At 38.7% G+C, this 16,563-nt stretch overlaps 1 protein-coding gene across 1 annotated transcript in view; it reads right to left on the bottom strand.

Moving 5' to 3' along the window:
* The window catches only part of VAV3 (vav guanine nucleotide exchange factor 3), a 359,106-nt gene that overhangs the window by 156,799 nt on the left and 185,744 nt on the right, over positions 1 to 16,563 (bottom strand). The window contains exons 11-15 of the mRNA XM_032422283.1: positions 14,470 to 14,538; positions 11,681 to 11,767; positions 6,740 to 6,825; positions 5,122 to 5,254; positions 4,622 to 4,731 (exon numbers count right to left, since the gene is read on the bottom strand). Of these exons, the coding sequence (XP_032278174.1) occupies positions 4,622 to 4,731; positions 5,122 to 5,254; positions 6,740 to 6,825; positions 11,681 to 11,767; positions 14,470 to 14,538 (485 nt within the window). The remainder of the gene's footprint in view (positions 1 to 4,621; positions 4,732 to 5,121; positions 5,255 to 6,739; positions 6,826 to 11,680; positions 11,768 to 14,469; positions 14,539 to 16,563) is intronic.

The raw sequence follows: 16,563 nt of genomic DNA, 5'->3' as shown, positions 1-16,563 counted from the left end.
CCTGCCCCCTGCCCCACCCTAGTTGGAGAGCACTCCTTTTCAGGGGTTCATCCTGGGAAACAAAACTCAGGGGCTGCCCTTCCAGATGTCCAACATGACAATGCCGCCTGGCTCCAGAGTCCCTTCCTGGCTCTATAATTTCCATATCCCCTTCTCCAACTCTTCTCCCCACAACCACAGTCTTAGCATTTAACAATTAGCAACAAATTGCTAATTTAGGAATTAGCCCTAAGTATCCTGGGCTAATCTTTGAGCACACGTTAATCTCTCTACGTTCTTCTTCCTCTTAGGAAAACCATGTAGCACTGTGCATATGGTACACAGTGAAGGAATCTTAGATAGTGGGAATAATGGTAATGCATCTTTCAAGGAACTTTATTCAAGGGATTAATATCAATTGTTAGAATTTCAAGAATTGGGTCAAGTCAGTCAGAATAAATTCCAGGCAAGGCAACCTTTCAGTTCCCTTCAGTAAACACTACGGAGGCTGGTTCAGAATCTACCACTTCCTACCATTTGCAATACTTCCCTCACCTCCAATTTTACTTTTTCTTCCTTGCTCTCCTTCTTTAAAAAGCCTTATTCTATTATTCAAGTTATTTATTTCATATTTTACCCAACTTTGACTTATTTCTGGAACATTTAAAGAAACTGCCTGATCCTCTAGGTCCTAATTACAGTGGGGGTGGGGGGTGGGGCAGAAAAAGGAAACCTGACTCTACTTGGAGATAACAGGATTTGAGTCCAGTTGCTTATTTGAGCATCTTGATGGGTAAAGAAATTGCTGTGAACTGAGATCCTGAGCTCTATAGTAAATGATATAGCATTGAAGTTGTACAAGTTTGCTAAAACACTGCTGTGATCACTAGTTTCCTGAGCTATAAAATGGGTATGACAATGTTTATCAATTTAAATCTAACAGGAGAATTCATAAAAACACACTGGATATAAGGGATCGGGGGAAAACATACCCAGAAACCTCCTAACAATATTTTGAACATTGCTATAGGCACTCACATCCATATTCTCCTGTATCATTATGAAAACTAGCTTAAGATAATAAAAATATTTGCCATCTTATTTCACAGAAAACTAAATGGAATTGTGAGAGACAGTGACAAAAGCCCTTCTGGAAATAAATAAGAATAAGCAATGTATATACATCAGTCTTTTAAAGGTTTAAATACGTTCTTCAGAGTGGGGTCCCCCAGAACTATGGCTCCCAACCTTCTTTGGTTCCACTACTGTTCCAACAACCTCAAGAGCAATCCGTCCTGTTACCCCTTCTTCTCACAGGAGAAAAAGAAAAAAACATTCTTCTCCCTGCCCTATCCAAGTGGGTCACTGCTGATTTTCTCTTTGTTCAGCCTTTCTTACGGAGGTTTGCCAAGTTCTGATGTGGTTCACTGCATATTCTAAATGCTGGAAATGGTTACGGCCAAAGGTCAGAGAACACGGTTATTGAGCAGGGATGGGATATGTTTGGGAAAGACACAGGCTGAGATTTAGGTCACCTCTGGGGAGATGATTTGCGTTTACTGGATACTTACTGTTTATTGGTATTCATGCTTTTCTATGGTCTTTTTTAATGTTCTAAATTAAAAGTGGTATTTTAAACATCTTAAAGGTGATTTGCAATTTTTTTTTAAATAAAAATGATCCAATCATCCTATAAACAGCAGAACTGCCATCTTCTGTAAATAGAACTGGCAAGCATTTCATCAGTCTTAAAATATCACCTCCCTTGATTTCCCACCACCCTCCCACCGATGCCTCCCTTTCCTTCCCTGAGTTCCTTAAAGCAACAGTCCAGAATGCTCTCCAGGAGGACCTCGGTATCCCATGTTAATGCTAAAGAGACTGGCAGAAGCTGGCTTGAGGAGGTACCCAAGGCTTATTGTTTTTCATGGGCTGTCATGAATGCAGCCGGGCTTCTTAGTTTTCTTTTATTCCCATGGCTTAGGGAAGAAGAGTACTCGAACTTTAGATAATGGATAAAATAGCAAAATTTGAACCATGGGTAATGTTCTCCTAAGCTTCAGGACTCAACCTAGATTATTCTATTTTCCTGAGCACAAGACAAACAGGAGCTGCTTACAGAGTTGGAAGCAGGGCTTTCCTGCATAACGAGCTTCAAAAAAGAGGGGAAAAAATAAAATAATGGAATATTCTGATGCTTGAGTAAAATCCTGACTAATTTTACTTTGCCATAATTGGCATCATCCCTGCTTATAGAAGCCCTCGACTTCGACTTTGAGCAATTCTCAAAAAAGGTACTTCCACCCTCTCACCATCTGCATGGGCAGTCAATGGAATTCTGAAATACAAACAGCCACTTGGAGGTTTAATTATATTGGTGAGGTGCCTGGAAAACGCTCAAAGATTAAGAATCCCAGTTTCCCTGGGCGTGGTACAGCCATCTTTCTTGTGGTGGGACAATTTAAATCCATCCATCCTCCTGTAGGTATATAGCTATCAAGCAGTGACTGGTAGTTTTCTACAACCACAAATTTCTCCCTTCTTCCGTGAGAGAACCTTGATTCTCAGGTAGGCACAATTCTGCCTGGAATAAAGATTGTATTTGACAGATGTGGCCACATGGCTAAGTTCTGGTCAGCATTATGTAACAGAAGTTTGTGGCATATCTCCAAGGTATCCTTAAAAATAGAGTCATCTTCTGCTGCCTAGAATGTAGATTTTATAACCGGAGTTCCAGCAGCTACCTTGGACAACAAAGTGACCAACCCTGAGGACAGAAGCCAAATGCTGATAATGGAGAGCAGAAGACCTGAGTCTGGGTTCCTGAGGATACCCCAGTGAGCCACCAGACCACCCCCCTCATCTACCTACCCCAGCATTCATCTTATCAAATCTCTTGTATCCAGTGTTAAGTTGTTTGATTTATGGCAAATGAACAAAATTCTAACTGGCATGCCTATCACACAGTCCATGGAGCCTGCCTGCTCTGGACAAGAAATTAAACTCTCCTCCTCTGCAGAAATTTTTTCACTTCATCTAAAGATTATATATCCAAAGAGAACCCATGAGAAAATACTGGCCTAGAATCATTCCCACAAGAGCAAAGGCTTGAGATCAGCTCTGCCTTTGCCCATTGTCACCAAACCCAGGTAGACAAGTCGACCACTTGAAACCTAATTAAAACAGCACACTGGGTTTACAATGGAGCCCACTATCCATGAGAGACTGGGCAGAGGCCACCAACTTCATCATTCAGGCCCCAACCAAAGGGGACCTACAGTATAGCCATGCCATCCCTGCACACTACTACTAACCCCTTTTGCTTCACCACTGTGATCAATAACAATACATTATTAGGAACATAATGGTGTACTGGGATGGTGCCTTCTGGTCTTACAAGTCCTCATGGGTGTAATAAGATCCTAAATATAAAACAATATTAATAATAGTGCTAACAATAGATATCACTTACTGTTCAATACCATATGACTGCTGGTGTGCTATTTGGCTAGCACTCTGCCTGAAACATATTATCTGAAATTCAAAATATTATTATCCTTATTTTACCAAGGAGGAAACCAAGGCTCTGAGAGATAATGAATTTAGCTAAGACTATGCAGCCAACCCATGGCAGTGGTTACTGCTGAATCCAGAATTTTTCTATGAGCTTAAAAATATTCTAGCAGCACAATCATTTCACTCAAAATGTTAGATAAAATAATCTCAAGAAAATCTGTTTTTCTCGCTTCAGAACTACAATAAAACATTCTAATATTACCCCCATATTAACATGAGCATTTCTTAAAACAAAGCAAAAGAAGAAACAAACAAAAAGCCTGATAGAATTTGTCCACAAAGGGTAAACAGTGTTAAAATACAAATGAAGCAAATCACAAAAATGTTTGTTTGTTTCTGAATTTCACCTTTTGCTAACAGTTTCAATTTCAGGGTGACCTATATGTTTTCGTAACAAGGGTCACTATGCACCTTTTAATCCAAAAACATCAAAACTAAAAAGAAACCCCTATAATAACATGTTCTTGTATAATTACATCTCTTTATGCCATTCCTTTTGAAACAGGTCTATTTCCCACCTCTTTCTTGAGCTTCCACTTCCATAAAAGGAAAGAACACAGAAAGAAATCAAGCCCTTAAAACATTCATTGAAAACATCAAGCAATTTATCTAGGACTCGAACAATAAACGAGTTAAAAAAACAAACAAGGGGAAGAAACAAATCTTTCTATTAAAAATAAGATGTGCAAGTATGAATGTTTGTGTTTCCAAGCTATTTCTAGTCTAAAGAGCTATATAAAATATGGTAATTATATCAAAGGTTTATCATTAGAACTGTTAATATTTTCATGGGCTGCAGAAAGCTAAAGAATTAAAATTTGCCCATGAGAAGAAAGTCAAACGGAAGGTTAGAGCTCCCTCTTTCTTTTTCTTGAAGAAATTCGCCAAAGCCTCTCTCCTAGGAGACCAAAGTTACCAAGCAGACAGCTGAGGACCACTCATGCTCAAAGTGTTTCCACAGTCTCCGTATACATGCTACAAGGATTGGAGTACATTTGTTGACAGTTCATTATTCATGAGAGATTTAAGTAGCAGAAAAAGCACTTTTAAAGGTAGAAATACTCACAAAGCCATTTCAAACTGTTCCAGCCATTTTTTCTTTAAATCTTTTGTTTTGCAATAAAATTCTAACCCATTTTGTCCTTGGGTATGGATGAGGTAGAAGCCATAAGACCACTGTTGAAATTAATATTCCTCAGGTTAATATGTATCACTCAGTAATAACATCACGCTTCCAAATTCACTAAAACACCACCATAATCATCCACAAACCGCTCATAACATTAACAGCACACAAACTCTGAACAATCAGATTTTTGTAGTCAACTTTATATCTATAACAGTTCTTATGCCAAATGCATTATAGATGACCATTAAGGCATTAGAGATGATCATTATCAGTTGTGGCACTGTCCAATTATTTCTCACAGAGGCTTGCTCCTAATCAATCTCTAGAAAGAAAAATCACCTGCGTCAATAAGCCCTCTCACATTAATGTATTAGCATCCTTTCCTTGAATGGTCAAAGTTATGAGTAAATTACGGTAATTAATTTTCAAAAATTCACCTTTTTATTTTCTTTATCAGTTGTAGGATTGTTGGCTATTTTGTATTGCTGAAGATCTATGATTTCCTTCATTTCATAGTTATCGCCTTTCCTTTTACATACAATCACTGCCAAATCAAATAAGAAGATATGCCTGAGAGAAAGAGAGAGAGATTTAAAATGGTTTGGAAGCATGTATGTTAACTTTTCCTTGGTAAAATTTAATTAAACCAACCAAACTTGTTTCTTTGAGTTAAAGACAAAGGCAGTATTGCATGCTGAAAAGAATGAACTATACATACCCTGGCACTACCCTTTACGGAATGAATGGCCTTACTCTACCTTAGTTTCATTTAAAAAATACGCAAAATTATAGTAAGAATATACACATTAGGGAGTTGCTGTAAGGAACAACTGAGATAAGCCACTTTAAAGTGTCCAGGAGCAATTTTTTTTTTTTCAGTTTAAATCCTAGACATTTACAGAACACTAATGACAACAATAGCAGTGAACTTCTGATGTTTCGAGGAGTCGGCCAGAATGTGTTGAGAAGTGTCCATCCCTTTCACAAAATGACTCACTTAATTTAAATCCCCAGGACCATCTGCTGAGGTATTATTTTCATCTTCATTTTATTGGGGAGGAAACAGGATTAGAGAAGTTAAATAATTTGCTCAAGGTCACATAGCTAATGAGGGGCAGAGCAGGATTCACACCCAGATCTAATTGTGGAACCTGCACTTTTACCCTCTATGTCGCTCCTCGTGATTTTATGGACCACCTGAAACACAAATTGAGCAGCATATGAGCAAAATGCAAATTAGAAAACTTATGGTTATATTTATGTGTTGATACTTCTCTTAATTTTTAACAACAATGTAACTGGGGGAGAAAAACAAACTTGTAATCCTATCATCCAATACCAATATTTTTATCTTTTAGAAAATTCTCAGGAATTAACATGTATACATTTTAAAATAATGATAATGACAATGATACAGTCACATAGCTCTAATACTTGCATCACTTTCAAAGACTATTTTCCTGGAGAGGCTGAAAAGGGTAGGTCTCTCCTGGGAGCTACTGTAGAGCCTGGTATCAAGTTGGAAGAGCTGACACTGCCCCCTGCTGGCTGACTTTCCTGGTTCAAAGTTTCCAGAAAATGGCCATTTTAACCAAATCAATCAGTTTAGCAATCGTATGTATATAATTCGGGATACCAGGCCAAGCTCACTAACCTGAACTTCCCTCAAGAAAATATCGCGAAATGATTCCCACTTAGACTTAATTCTTAGGGCATTTTGTCTTTTTAGTTGTTTTCAAATGTATACCAAAAAAAGCAATCAAACAATTGTGTTGTCTATTACTTTATCTCTACTCTCATTTCAGTGTGTCCCTCTGAGCCTCAGCTGACATTCTATATTTGTCATATCCCTCTTAAGAACTTAGACAAATCAACAGATACCAAAACACAGAGGAAAAGACCTAACATATCTATGAGAAAATTGTAGAAAACCATAGGTTGGTCTGTCCCCTTGTTTTTCTTCCTCTGCTTCCCTCCTTTGTCCTAGAATTGTTTTCTCAATCTTCTGATACTAACCACTTATTATGAAAATAAGTATTGCTCTTCTTTTCTCACCTTTCTTGTTTCGTATGCTTGTCTAGGGTAGTTATTCGAATTTCACCATCTCCCTGAGGTCGTCCAAAAAGCAAAACTGGTTGGTTCTAAAATATAAAATTTACATGTCTCAGCTTTTCATAATCATGTAAAAACAGAAATAAATATTAGCAAGGATATTTGCTAGGGACAACTACTTTACTACAAGTTTTATCATTTCACATTTTTAGCACACTTAGTCTAAAAAGCTCAGGTCTATATGATTCACTTTCAAAAACAGTCTGTCCTTGGAGAGCCTAGGAGGTATACTGAGGACATTAATTAATTTTACTTATAACTTAATAGGGAAGTTAGCTTCCAAGAGCAAGAATTAACTGGAAGAATTCAAATGACAACAAAGTTACAGCAACTAATACTTATTAAGCACGAACTGTGTGCCAGACATGGTAGTAGATATAGGGCAAAATGCGCCCCTGCCCAGTGCGGGGGGGAAAATTTACAGAAGTATATAATTATAAATGTGAAATTTCCATGAAGAAAGAGTACAGAAAACATGCATTGCCGGGGGCTTAATTTGTTCTAGGAAGTCAAGGACAGCTTCCTTGAGCTAAGATCTCAAGAATGAAAAGTATGACTTAATGATTAAACATAATGAACCATTTTCCCAGAGGCAGACACTAAAAAATATTAAGTATTTATGAACAACTACTGTACAAAGTGTTAAGGGGAAAAAGAATTGACTGAAAATTATCACTAACATCTAGGAGATTATATCCTAATAAAGGAAGCAGATATGTAATTAATTAACTGTGCTGCAAGAAAGTATAAAAACAGATATTACATTAAAGTCCCCATGATGTATTTTGCAGAAAAAGAAAACTCATCCTAAAATTCATATGGAATCTCAAGGGACCCTTAATAGGCAAAACAATCTTGAAAAAAGAACAAAGTTGGGGTCTTAGTCTTCCTAATTTCAAACCTTATTAAAAAACTATGGTAATCAAAACAGTGTGGCACTTGCATAAAGACAGACTTCTAGACCAATGGAACAGAACAGCTGGAAATAGGCCCTCATGGAACCCTCCTACACCATTCCCATTGGTGGGAATGCAGCTGGTGCAGCCACTCTGGAAAACAGTATGGAGGTTCCTCAAAAAGTTGAAAATAGAGCTACCGTACGACCCAGCAATTGCACTACTGGGTATTTACCCCAAAGATACAAATGTAGTGATCCGAAGGGGTACATGCACCCCAATGTTTATAACAGCAACATCCACAATTGCCAAACTATGGAAAGAGCCAAGATGTCTATCAACAGAGGAATGGATGAAGAAGATGTGGTATATATATACAATGGAATATTATGGAGCCATCAAAAGGGATGAAATATTGCCATTTGCAATAACGTGGATGGAACTGGAGGGTATTATGCTGAGCGAAATAAGTCAGAGAAAGACATGTATCATACGACCTCACTGATATGAGGAACTCAATCTCGGGAAACAAACTGAGGGTTGCTGGAGTGGTGGGGGTGGGAGGGATGGGGTGGCTGGGTGATGGACATTGGGGAGGGTATGTGCTATGGTGAGCGCTGTGAAGTGTGCAAGACTGTTGAATCACAGACCTGTACCTCTGAAACAAATAATACATTATATGTTAAAAAAAAAAAAAAAAAAGAAGATAGCAGGAAGGGGAAAATGAAGGGGGGGAAATCAGAGGGGGAGACGAACCATGAGAGACTATGGACTCTGAGAAACAAACTGAGGGTTCTAGAGGGGAGGAGGGTGGGAGGATGGGTTAGCCTGGTGATGGGTATTAAAGAGGGCACGTTCTGCATGGAGCACTGGGTGTTATATGCAAACAATGAATCACGGAACTCTACATCAAAAACTAATGATGTAATGTATGGTGATTAACATAATTAAAAAAAAAAAAGAAATAGGCCCTCATATATATGGTCAAAGGATTTTTGAAAACAGTACCAAGATCATTCAATGGGGATAGGATAGCCTTTTCAAAAAAAGATTCTGGGGAAACTGGATATGCACAGGCAAAAGAATGAAGTTGGACCCTTACCTTATACAGTATACTACATTGATCAAAGAACTAAAAATATAAAACCCTTAGAAGAAAACACAGGAGCACAGTTTTATGACATTGGATTTTGCAATGATTTCTTAGATATACCACCAAAAGCACTATCAGCAAAAGGCCAATAAGTTGAAATTCATCCAAATTAAAAATTTTATGCAAAGGATACTATCAACAGAGTGAAAAGGCAACCTACAGAATGAGAGAGAATACTTGCAAACAAAACGTGTGACAAGAATTGATATCCAGAATATATAAAGAACTCTTATAACTCAACAACAAACAAGCAACCGTGATTCAAAAATAGGCAAAGGACTTGAATAGACATTTCTTCAGAAAGATATGCAAGTGGCCAAAAAGCATATGAATAGATACACAATATCCCTAATCATTAGGGAAATACAAAGTCAAAACCATAATGAGATACTACTTTGTACCCACTTGGATGGATATTTAAAAAAATAGATAAAAAAGAAGAAAAGAAAAGAACAAGTGTTGTCGAGGATGTGGAGATATTGGAATTCCTGTGCATTGCTGGTGGGAATGTAAAATGGGGCGGTCACTGTGGAAAACAATATGGCTAGTCCTCAAAAAATTAAGCCTAGAATTACCATACAATCCAGCAATTCCACTTCTGGGTAAATAACCAAAAGAAGTGAAAGCAGGGAGTCAAGCATATATTTGCACACCCACGTTCACAGCAGCATCATTCACAATAGCCAAAAGGGGGAAGAAATCCAAGTGTCCATAGACAGATGAATGAATAATCAAAATGTGGGGTATATACAATGTTATATTTTAAAGCCTTAAAAAGGAAATTCTTTAAAAAAAAAATCAAATTCTGATACATGCTACAACAAGGATGGACACTGAAGACATTATGCTAAATATGCCAGTTATAGAAGGACAAATATTACGTGATTCCACTTATATGAGGCACCTAGAGTAGTCAAATTCACAAAAACAGAAAGTAAAATGGTGGTTGCCAGGGGCTGGGAGGAGGGAAGAATGGAGAGTTAGTGTTTAATGGGTACAAGGGCTTCAGTTTCACAAAATGAAGAGAGTTCTGGAGATGGAAAGAGGTGATGGCTGCCCAACAATATGAATGTATTTAACATCACAAAATTGTACATTTAAAAATGGTAAATGTCATATATATTTCACACACACACACACACACACAATGTTAAACAGCTGTCCAGACAATATGCTATGGAATTACAAAGAGAAAGTAATAATGGGAGATTAGGGAAAGAATTATTTTAGTTGGATCTTGAAGGAATAGGAAATAATGGGAAGACATCCTAGGCTTTGATATTATCATCATCAAAGGCAGAACGATAAAAATGTATGGCAAATTAGAGACCTTACAACACAGCAGGAGAGCCGCAAAGTATGTGGGCAGGTACTAGCTGGAAGAGTTCAGGAAAGTAGTTTAAGACCAAATCACTGAGGGCTTTAAATATCATGCTAAGGAATGCTGACTGAATCCTGAAGGGAACGGCAAATGCTGACAAGGCTGGGAAAGAGAATGAATCGAGAAGTCCGCCATCTGGAAACGCAACTACGTGAAGGAATGGATGGAGGCTTCGGTGACTGAAAAGTTGGCAGATGAGGTCCTGAAAGGGGGACGTGACTGTACATGTGAAAAGATGTTTCAGAGAAAGCGGCAATAAAATTGCTCGACCAAGAAAAGTGTCTTTCCTTCACACGTGCAACTCTATTTTCACCACCCACAGCTCCATCCAGGCCTCCACCAACTCTTTCCTGAAACCACTCAACAACTTGCTGACTGGCCTGCCTGCTAGAAGGGTTTTCCTGAAATGTAAATCAGAATGACTCTCCTAGAGAAACCTTTACAAGCTTCCCATTGTAATCCCAGTAAAACCCCAGCTCAATGCCTTGGCCTATAAGGCTGGGGGACATAGTCCTCCCACCCACCCCTCTCCCACCTCAGAGCCCCTCACTCACCCAGCCACTCTTGCCTTTCAACCTCTTGAACACCCCCAGGTTCTGGCCCATCTCTGGCCATTCCACTTGCTGTGGCTTCTGCCTGGAATCCTCTTCCCCAGATCCCTGCACCACTGGATTCTTCTTATGCTTCAGGTTCAAGAGGCAAAGGACTGAGACGGACTTTTTCTAACCATCTCATCTAAACAAGGACTCTCCTTAGTATCCTCTGCTGCCCCACCCTGTTCACAACATGAATCTCAGTAGAGCATTTTTATTTTATTTTTTTAAGATTTTATTTATTTGAGAGAGAAAGTGAGCATGAGCAGGGGGAGGGGCAGAGGGAGAAGCAGACTCCCTGCTTAGCGGGGATCCCGACGTGGGGCTCGATCTCAGGACCCTGGGATCATGACCTGAGCCGAAGGCAGACACTTAACTGACTGACCACCCAGGAGCCCCTCAGTAGAGCATTTTTAAACTCTCCTGTTACTGCCTCCTCAACCATGAGGCCATGCTGTTCATAGTTACAGCCCCTGCCCCAAGCAAAACATCTGGCACTCAGTAGTCACCCCGTAAATATATATAAAATGAATACATTAACAGGAATCAGCCATGAGTATGTGTGGGATAAGGGAAAGAAAAGAAAAAAATGAACTCCAGTGTTTAGAATTTGTACAGCCAGGGGAAGAGGCATAGTGTGATTAAAGAGAGAGGGACAAGCAAAGGCAGAAAGTCCTTGGACAATGACACACATATCACAGGTGCCACAAGACATCCGTGTGGGTGCTGCCAAACAAGAATCAGGAAAAAAACCTATGACAACGGAAACTTCAAGGTAAACTATCTTTTCTTCAAAAACAACTTGTAGGATGTCCTCTGATTTGTGAGTTAGGGAAGCTGGATAGCAGGATAATTACATACCAGATTTTCTATAGAGAGCTGAAACTGTTTAATTTCACGAAGGGTCTCATTATCTCTTTTCACTTCATTCACATATTGTGCCAAGTCCTAAAGAATAAAGAGAAGGGTACAAAAAGAAATCACGATAAGACTGGAGAAGAGATGAAAACTGTTTGAAAGAAAACACATCATTAATTTCATTAGCAGTAAAAGTAATCACCATAACTTTTAAATGACAATAAGATGAACGTCCAATCAATCAAAGCTGCAACTCAAAAGCAATTTTAAAATGTCTGGAGTACAGCTGGGAAGACTAAAGAGTTGTCATTTACCACACCTCTGAGAAGAGCGAGGATAAAAAACAAAAAAAAATCTGCCACCCTGCAGAACAAGAGGAAACTAGGTCAGGAGAATGCAAATTCCAAACACGTTAATAACTGACCTTGGGAGAATCACATTCTTACACGGGTTAGAATAAGGTCAATAACGCAATAATGAAGGATTAGCAGGGAGAAAAAAGGTAACTAAAAGTTAGACAGTGAGTCCAGCAGGACTGTTTTCTGCAACCAGTTGGTGTCTTAGTTCCTGAGAGCTTTCAGTCAAGCCAGCCAGTTCAATTTTAAAGAGTTAATGAAGGAGAAGCAAAGGAGAGGAGAAAAACCTCAGAGCACTAAAACAAATTAAAAGTGAACAAACAATGCTAGACACATTTCTCCACGTGCTTCTTCCCACTTTAAAATGTCTTTTCACGTATTTGAGGAAACATTAGCTAATCTCTCCATACTGTAAGTAGCTATTTTTATTATATGTGCTCTAGATTTTCCTGTTTTCTGGGTTTTCTTTTTTTCTCCACCCTCTTAAATTCATCTGCAACAGCAGGAACAGAACTCGGACAAAAAGCAGTTCCTAACTTTGTTCTAAATGAAAGTCTGACTTTTCATAGGATGTATCTATAAATGATTTTTTTTAAAAATTGGAAACTTGGTATGACTTTGGAAAAGAGTAACGAATAATTGTGTGATGGTTCCTGGCAGGCTACTGAAATCAGCTAAACAGCAGAGCCAGCACTGACCCCGGCACAGGGAGGCAGAGAAGCCGTTAGCCTCGTTCTGAGCACAGTCACATTGGCGTTTTGTTTTGAGAACAAATGTTTGCTTATGTTTTAAGTGAGGGGCAAATATTCTTTCAAAGTCAACATGCAGCACAATGTAGAAATCGGGGTGTTACAGATTGCCCAATATGTTTAAAACCCTGCTTTTATCTACTTGTAGCTCTTGATTTTCAGATTTACCTAAAAATAGAAATAGTTTTCACCCAAACTGAAATCCACATGTGCTGATGCACAGTATCCACAAAGGTCAACGTGGCAGATAGCCTCACTTGAGGAAAATAAGTCACACCAGCGTTCTGAGGTCACTAGCTGACCTGCTGCTTACACAAGCCAACAGTTTTCTTTCTTTCTTTCTTTATTTTATTATGTTATGTTAGTCACCATACATTACATCATCTGTTTTTGATGTAGTGTTCCATGATTCATTGTTTGCGTATAACACCCAGTGCTCCATGCAGAACATGCCCTCTTTAATACCCGTCACCAGGCTAACCCATCCCCCCACCCCCCTCCCCTCTAGAGCCCTCAGTTTGTTTTTCAGAATCCATGGTCTCTCCTGGTTCATCTCCCCCTCTGATTTCCCCCCCTTCACTCTTCCCTTCCTGCTATCTTTTTTTTTTTTAACATATAATGTATTATTTGTTTCAGAGGTACAGATCTGTGATTCAACAGTCTTACACAATTCACAGCATTCACCATAGCTCATACCCTCCCCAATGTCTATCACCCAGCCACCCCATCCCTCCCACCCCCCACCACTCCAGCAACCCTCAGTTTGTTTCCTGAGATTAAGAATTCCTCATATCAGTGAGGTCATATGATACATGTCTTTCTCTGATTGACTTATTTCGCTCAGCATAATACCCTCCAGTTTCATCCATGTCGTTGCAAATAAGCCAACAGTTTTCTATTAGTAACCACAAAAAGAATGTGAAATAAAACCATTATATTAAATCATTTCCAGTGGTTATAAAAGTTGTCATACTTTCATAAATAACAAGTTATTTTAATACACCTCTTGGTTTTATGTATCTTTGTCTAACAATTAAATCCATGCAAGGATATCTATTTCAGTTAAGAATATCCAGTTCTCTGGGGGCGCCTGGGTGGCTCAGTCAGTTAAGCACTTGCCTTCAGCTCCAGCTCAGGTCATGAGCCCAGGGTCCTGGGATCAAGCCCTGCAACTGGCTCCCTGCTCAGCGAGGAGCCTGCTTCTCCCTCCCTCTCTGCTGTTCCCCCTGCTTGTGCTCTCTTCTCTCCCTCTCTTTCTCTCAAATAAATAAAATCTTCTATATATATATATATATATATATATATATATATATATATATATAGTTCTCTGGGGTGCCTGGGTGGCTCAGTCAATTAAGCGTCCTACTCTTGATTTTGACTCAGGTCACGATCTCAGTGTTTTGAGATCGAGCCCTGTGTGGGGCTCCATTGGCTCCGTGCTCAGCTCAGGACTCTGCTTGAAGATTCTCTCCCTCTGCCCCTCCCCCGAATCGTACACACACTCTCCGTCTAAAATAAATAAATAAATCTTAAAAAAAAAATATCCAGCTCTCCCCACCAAATACAAAACTATACAAATACTTATATATTATATCAGCATATCATACATATGTATTAGCAGTCTGTAGTCTGTTGTTTTTAGGCAGGAATAAAAAATACAAAGAACTTAATGATACATTTGCCTTACCTTCATTGCATCAAGAGCCAATTTCAGATTTGCCTTCTCCATAGGATCAGTGGTATGTTTGACCAATTCCTATTTGGAAGATACAGTTCAGTACTATTTTCATCAATTAAAACCAAAATATAAGAAAGAAAACATGTTTTAAAAATAAACCATTTTTATCACTATTTGCACCATAATGTAATAAATCTGATGCAACTTAACTAGGTTCTATTTTCATAAAAAAATCTCAAACTGTAAGACCAACTAGACACCAAAAGAACAGGAGACAATGGTTGGAAACACTTTCCTTTCAAAGATGAACCTGAATTCTATCCCCTGCCATTACACTGACATCCTTCCCAAATGTCGTGAAAGATCCCATCATTGCCAACTGATTCTGATGACTACTCCTCTCCCTTGGCTTCAGGGACAGTAGGATCTTTTGTTTGTTGCTATTATTATTGTTGGTTAGTCCATCTTAAATTTTCTGCCAATTGACCAGTCTTTCATACTTTCTTCTTTATCTGTACCTTCGAAAGTTACCATTCCCTAGATTTTCACCTTAGTCTTCTGTTATTCTTACTGTACCTACTCTACAAATCCTATCACAATCATCTCTATAACATCAACACTCACCTTATAAGACAATCACTCTCAAAGGAATGTGCTCAAACCCAGAACTCACGCCTGAGTCCCAGACTCTTCTGTCCAACTAAACAGTTCCACCTGGGTATCTCACAAGCCCATCTAACCCAACAATTCCAAACTTAAGGCACCTTCACCCACAGCCCTGCTCTGGTTCCCGTTTATGTTTTATTGAATGATGGTACCTCCATCAATGGAATCACCTAAGCCAAAACCTAAAAAGTGTCCCAGGTGCCCCTCTCCCATACTATGTTCTGGTGATACTGACTTTGATCCTTTCCCTGGAAACCATCCTCACTGCCACTACTCTGGTTCAAGTCCTTACTCTTTTTCACATGGGTTATTATAAATTGGCTTCTGACTTGTAGCCTCTCTGGACTACAATCTATTCACTCTATTGACATCAGAGCTAGGTTTCTAATATATAAATCTGATCCTGTCTCGACCCTATTCAGATTTCTGTGATGCCCACAAAAGCTTCAGATTGTCATCCATACCTCTTAGACCCTGCATGGTCTGAATTCTGCAAACCTCTCCCAACTTCTCTCTCCACTCTACCCAAACAATCTATATTCTATTCACATTAAATTAACTGCAATTCTCAAAATACATTCTAATGTCTGATCCCATTAGACATGCTGTTTGCTCTCCTTAGAAAGCGCTTCCTCTCTGATGCACCTATTGAACTCTTACTGTTCCCTTCACAGCCAGTTCAAGAATCACTCCTCAGTGAAGCTTTCTAGGACAGAGGCCTCCTTAAGTCCCCAGCCTCCCCAGGCATAATTAACTAGGCCTTTATTTGTACTACCTCCATACTTTCTGTATACCTATCACATTGTATGGTACCTGGAAGCGTACGTTTCATTTTCCCTATCTAAACAGTGAGCTTTATCAGTGCAGGGAGACGAGGGCTGTTTTATACCATGAATGTCTAACACTGTGTGTTGAACAGGGGAGCCACTCAAAAATTTTTGCTGAGTGTAGCACAAGTAGCGTTTCTACTTTTAAAGAGGACATACAGCCATCAGATTTGTTAAATACAAGAAATTTGTCCAAGTAATATTCTTTTACTCTTATTTACTTTTCCTTTATTAATGATAGTAAATTATGCTCAAAGTTCCAAATCCCCCACTCTCAAATATTCTAAATTTATAAATCCGTGATTTCAAACCATAAAGTATTTCAAAAATTATTTCCCCACTAAAGTATAGCATTAAGTAGGAAATGTTCAAATTCATACCACATTAATTCAACAAATGTCTAAACGTTAGACAAATTCTACTTTACACTGTCAAGACGGGAAAACATTTCTAGAATTTTTATCTCTATGTGTTACCCCAAATAAAAATTTCCCTATTTTAAAAAATCATAAAACTAAACATTCTTTTGAAATTTAAAATATAAAACAATCCAAGAGGGATTAAGAAAAAAGTCTGCTGAATTTCAAAAAGGTATAGTCATATTTTAAAC

This window comes from Phoca vitulina, unplaced genomic scaffold (assembly GCF_004348235.1).
Source record: "Phoca vitulina isolate PV1807 unplaced genomic scaffold, GSC_HSeal_1.0 scaffold2, whole genome shotgun sequence".
In the NCBI taxonomy this organism is placed as follows: Eukaryota; Metazoa; Chordata; class Mammalia; order Carnivora; family Phocidae; genus Phoca; species Phoca vitulina.
This window is presented reverse-complemented; position numbering and strand designations above follow the sequence as displayed.